Here is a 5,711-nt window from a genome sequence, read left to right as displayed (position 1 = left end):
GCCGTTCCACTGACCACGTCCCACACGATGATCTTCCCCGCCGCGTCCCCCGAGGCCAGCCGCAGGGAGTAGGGTGAGCTGAGGCTGTGGTGGTAGTTCTCCCTGGACCACTTCACCTGCGGGGGACACAAGATGGCCGTCACACGCCTGCTCACCGCCCGGTCAGTCACACAGGGCCTAGAGCAAGGTTATTATAGTTAACGAAAACTAACTAGAAAACGAAAACTAGGTGTGAAAAAACATTTTAGTTAACTGAAATAAAAACAAAAAGTAGGGTTTACAAATAAACGATAACTAACTAAAACTGTGTTGTGTGTTTACAAAACTAACTAAAATAAACTAAAATTATAGAGAAAATGTCCTTAGTTTTAGTCTTTTTCATTTCATACATAAGCCTAGTATTTTGGGTGGATATGAAATCTATCCTCCATTTTTTTTTGCTGTGCCCCTAACTAAACTAAACTAAAACTAATACTGAAACTAATAAAAACTAAACTAAAACTAAGCATTTTCAAAAACAAAAAACTAAACTAGCAAACCTGCTTTAAAACGAATCAAAACTAAACTGAAAGATAACAAAAAGTTAAAACGATATAAAAATAAAAACGAATGAAAAACGCAAAACTATTAACCTTGGCCTAGAGAGCGCGTTGAACTCTGAATCTACAACAGGAACGACAAATACTGCAGGGGGAAAATACAGAGAAGGAAATACAGAGACGGGCAGTTGGCCCGAACCCAGGACCAAGTATAAACGGCTTGAATACGGGATATCTCTTCCTGGGTTAGCGCACTCTTCTCTCTGGTCGTTACTTTATTCTCCGGCTTGTTTGTGTCAGGCGAGCCGGTGAGGGATTGGCCGGGGCTGCGGCCGGGGGCGGGGGTCACAAGATTACAGCGTGGCTGGGAAGTGAGGAATGGGAGTCAGGGAGCGGGCCCCCGGCTCTGGTAACCGCTGTGGGGTTTATTGGCTATTACTCACCCTAGAACATACACACACACACACACACACACACACACGCACACACACGCACACACACACACACACCAGTGGGTCCACTGTGGGCAGACGGCGTGGTCATCGACAGACCCTCCATCAGCGCCGAGACCTTTATTAGAGTGTCTCTTCAGCCCGACTCTGTGAAATAGAACCGAATCTCTCTCCCTGAAGGTCACAACGTCCAGAACCAGCTTGGTCGTGGTGAGGAATATCAACTGGACGTTCCCGGCGTGATTCCCCTAACGAGAGAGTCGAGTTTGTAGCGGAGCGGTCGTTGTACGGCACTCACCTTCACCACGTTGGCTTTGTGCCTCTCCAGCACCTGGATGGTCTGGGAGGTCTTTGGGTCGATGATGAGGATGCTGGAGTGACATCCTTGAGCTATCAGCCCCTGCCAACCCCTGGGGGAGGAGAGAAGACGGGATTGAGTTAGAAATGACGATAGGGGTGGATACACTGACCTACTGACTGACAAAGTGACTGAATTGGAAGTGCACCGTTGCTATCAGGAGGGTGGCTGGGAGGGACCGTACGAGATAGCAAAGCAATCAATAGGGATGAGGACGGGAGAGGGAGATAGGCTACTGAGTTATGGCAGGAGGGCATTACTCGACAGACTATCCACTTCGTAGAGGGTACATGAAGGAGCGCGCTTATCACAGACGCACAGAACACCAGGGCGCAGACGTGACGGGACTCACACTACTCCTAAACAAACAGCACGCACCCGGCAAGCAAAACTCTGATTGAAGTGTGCATAATGAGGAATATTGTAAAAAATGCAGATAAATATGCAGACATGAAACAGTGGGAGGCTTGATTGTAATGAGTTTAGCGATGCTGCTGACGATGCCTTATGATGAATACGGAATATGTAGAGGTGGGTCGTAGGGAGAGAGAGGGAGAGAGAGGGAGAGAGAGAGGGAGAGAGAAAGAGGGAGAGAGGGAGGGAGAGAGAGGGAGAGAGAGAGGGAGAGAGAAAGAGGGAGAGAGGGAGGGAGAGAGAGGGAGAGAGAGAGGGAGAGAGAGGGAGGAGAGAGAGAGAGAGAGAGAGGGAGAGAGAAAGAGGGAGAGAGGGAGGGAGAGAGAGGGAGAGAGAGAGGGAGAGAGAGGGAGGGAGAGAGAAAGAGGGAGAGAGGGAGGGAGAGAGAGGGAGAGAGAGAGGGAGAGAGAGAGAGGGAGAGAGAAAGAGGGAGAGAGGGAGGGAGAGAGAGGGAGAGAGAGAGGGAGAGAGAGGGAGAGAGAGAGGGAGAGAGAAAGAGGGAGAGAGGAAAAAACAGAGAGAGACACCGACACAGTGCGAGAGAGAGAGAGAGAGAGAAAGAGAGAGACACAAAGACAGAGACAGAGAGAGAGAGAAACCTCCCTTGTTCTCTGTAAAGCGCATTGTGTTGCCTCTGGGTATGAAATGCGCTATACAAATAAAGCTTTGATTGATTGATTGATTGATTGGTTGATTGATTGATTGATTGATTGATTGATATGACAGTGAATCGCTTGCAATCGACGAGAATACTTAAATATGACCATAATAGGTTAATAGCACCGGGATAATAGTCCTCTAGTCAAATTGACTCCTATTAACATTGCACTGGATGGATGGATCATCATAAATGGTCAAATCCTATTTAGCACTAGCTTGCTAGCTAAAGCTAGCTTAGCTCCAGTACTCACCAATCTACAGCCGGTTTGTTCTGCAAATTCAGGGTCCCAGTCAAAGTCCGGGCTGCTAGTTTGATATTGACAGTGTAAGGAATCATAGTTGGTGTGAATTATATAATCTACATGAAAATTAAGCCGCAAATCTCGGAGTTCAGGTCGCTGCGTTGACAGCTAACATAAACAGGAAGCGTTGTGAACTACAGGAAGCGTTGAGAACTACAGAGAGCGTTCGATTGTGTTCCGTGCAGAAATCATTCCCGTCGATAAGGTTCCGGCGTAGATGTTGAAGTTGCTATCCGTTATGAAATGTATAATTAGTTAAATGATGAATTGCTTGATCACAAGTTTGTGTCGATCATTAATACACAAAAATCTATCATTTTTCACATTCAAGATCACACAAGTGCACATTGAGAATATCCAATCAATCTTGAATATTGAACATCAAAGTTAAGGTGTTTTTCAACATGTATCCCCCAGTCACATCGTGCATGCATATGAATACATATCATAACAATACTATCACATATCATAGAATAACAATACTATCACATATCAGAGAGTAACTACTATCACAGAGGAGTGTATTGAACATGCAGTCAGGGCTGCCATAGCAAATGAGTAATGATTTATTTCTTACAATTATGTTTTTTTTTCCACAAATAAGATGGATGTCTGTAACATTTGCCTTCAGCTTTGTCCCTCCAACACAATACCCACAGTAAGAAAACCGTGCTATGAACTGGATGATTATATTATTCGATACATACCCACAAATTATTGGAGAAGATAAATCATTTTTTTCTGTTTTATTGGTTATGATTGTGATATGTTTTTCATGTGCTGTATGGTTAGAGGCACTGCTTCACATTTTCTGCAAATCCAAGCTAAATTAGGGTGCTCTATTTTGCTTTGATTGTACTGTAGGTTATATTATTAAAGCATAAGAGCGCAATATGGCTCTGAAGGTTGAATCTTCTCTCACCTCTAGTCTATTGTGTTTGGGTGAGGATATTGATTTCAGGATTGTGCACAGAGAAGACTAGGTGTTCTGGGTTTGACATTGATAAATCATACAGGCTATCCTCAGCCTCACAATCGAATCGTCTGCCTTTGTTGTAGCCATCGGTGTGTGAACGTGTGTGAATGGGTGAATGAGAGGCCATTGTGAAAAGCGCTATACTGTAAGTGCAGCCAATTTACCATTCCCCATTTAGCATGCTGTAGTATTGCAGTGTATCCTTGTGCATGGTGGTCGGTATACTGCAACCTAATCATGAATTGAACCAAACGCTGAAATGTTGAACTTTCTAATGAATCTCATATTGAATGTTTCATCACATGGGTACAGTGCATCCATTGTTTTATGGCAGGAAGAAAATGATAAAATAAAATAAACCTAACTAAAGTGATGGTTTCACCACAGCGAGCTGAATAAATGAACCCAATACTATATAGGTATGGATGGCAGGGTGACAAGATATTGCTAACTGTTTACAATCCATTTACAGTATGTTAATTCTGAGGATTGCCTCTCAATTTAGCGAACCATATCCATAATATGGAATCAAGGAATATTACATGTGTATCTCTCTGACAAATCCCTTGATTGAATGTACTGTATCTCATTCATCATGATTATGGTAGAGGACAGGTCTTTTAAAAACAATTCTGCTGCTTTTCTCCACACGTCTTGGTCTATGTTAACAGTCAATATTACGTTATAGCTTTTTTTTTAGGAGTATAGTTTATGTACAGGCTCTGTAATTAAACATCCGGGTCAATTTAAATGGCAAACCCATCTCTGCTCTCCGTGCAAATGCCAGCTATATCTCACGCGACAGGCTTTAGTGGGCAGGCGGGTAGCGGAGTGAAGCAGCCAATCAGAAGGTCTCTCTGCTGTGTCTCCTCCCCCTGCAGCCATGGCGTCTCAGTAATGGATGTTGACCTCTGGGCCGCATGTTTGAGAGTTCTGTAATAACTACGGAGAGCAGGAGTAATCACACTTTGCCTCGTGTAAAAACCCAATTAGCGCTTTTTCCGGTCCGAGTCACACTGTGGCGCAGCTGAGGCAGCCATGTGAAACACCCAAATACCTCCCCACTAAGCAAAGACACGTCTAAAAGACGTCTTTTAGATGTCTTTTTTGTCTTTTTCGGACGTCCAAAGACATCCAATTAGGAGCCAGAATGTTTTTTTTTAACGTTCAGATATTGAACCCGTTTTGCACGTCCACAGACGTCTTAGAGGGGTCCAAGCCAGACGTGTGAATATTGAGGGGTCCAGCAGACGTACAAATGGGGTTCAGGACCGACGGACGTTATTAAGACATGATCTGAACGTCTCCCTGACGTTGCGTGTTTGCTGGGTCTACCACTAGGAATACCCCTCAACAACACCCGCTTCCACCCCCAAATACCCCACCACTAGCCCTCAACAACACCCACTTCCACCCCCAAATACCCCACCACTAGCCCTCAACAACACTCACTTCCACCCCCAAATACCCCACCACTAGCCCTCAACAACACTCACTTCCACCCCCAAATACCCCACCACTAGCCCTCAACAACACTCACTTCCACCCCCAAATACCCCACCACTAGCCCTCAACAACACCCACTTCCACCCCCAAATACCCCACCACTAGCCCTCAACAACACCCACTTCCACCCCCAAATACCCCACCACTAGCCCTCAACAACACCCACTTCCACCCCCAAATACCCCACCACTAGCCCTCAACAACACCCACTTCCACCCCCAAATACCCCACCATGACACTTAGCTATCACATTAGCTTCACGCTAATGTTTGTTGCTGGATGCAGCCGCGTAGCTGTGGGTGGGCCCGGGTGGGCCTGGGCCCCAAGCCCCCAGGATTCAAAATCTAAAGTGAAGGCCTATTGAACCGCGCCATCTTGGCTAGATTTGTAGTCATTTTGCTATTTCCGGTGACTTTTGTACTTGCGCAGTTGTGCTTTTCTGTCCGACGCGCGTCCACGCACGTTCCCGGCTCTCCCCGCTTTGATTTAGCAATGAAAACCGGC

At 45.6% G+C, this 5,711-nt stretch overlaps 1 protein-coding gene across 1 annotated transcript in view; it reads right to left on the bottom strand.

Moving 5' to 3' along the window:
• wdr11 (WD repeat domain 11) overlaps nt 1-2,832 on the bottom strand; it is a gene marked incomplete at its 3' end in the record, with an annotated part of 4,158 nt that extends 1,326 nt beyond the window's left edge. The window contains exons 1-3 of the mRNA XM_084463321.1: nt 2,675-2,832; nt 1,290-1,401; nt 1-116 (exon numbers count right to left, since the gene is read on the bottom strand). The exon at nt 1-116 is cut by the window's left edge and continues 38 nt beyond it. Of these exons, the coding sequence (XP_084319447.1) occupies nt 1-116; nt 1,290-1,401; nt 2,675-2,760 (314 nt within the window). The 5' untranslated portion in view covers nt 2,761-2,832. The remainder of the gene's footprint in view (nt 117-1,289; nt 1,402-2,674) is intronic.
• Between the last annotated feature and the right edge of the window lie 2,879 nt (nt 2,833-5,711).

Source organism: Borostomias antarcticus (assembly GCF_949987555.1).
Source record: "Borostomias antarcticus genome assembly, contig: scaffold_209, whole genome shotgun sequence".
In the NCBI taxonomy this organism is placed as follows: domain Eukaryota; kingdom Metazoa; phylum Chordata; class Actinopteri; order Stomiiformes; family Stomiidae; genus Borostomias; species Borostomias antarcticus.
Note: the sequence above shows the minus strand (reverse complement) of the source record. Positions and strands in the feature narration are given on the sequence as shown.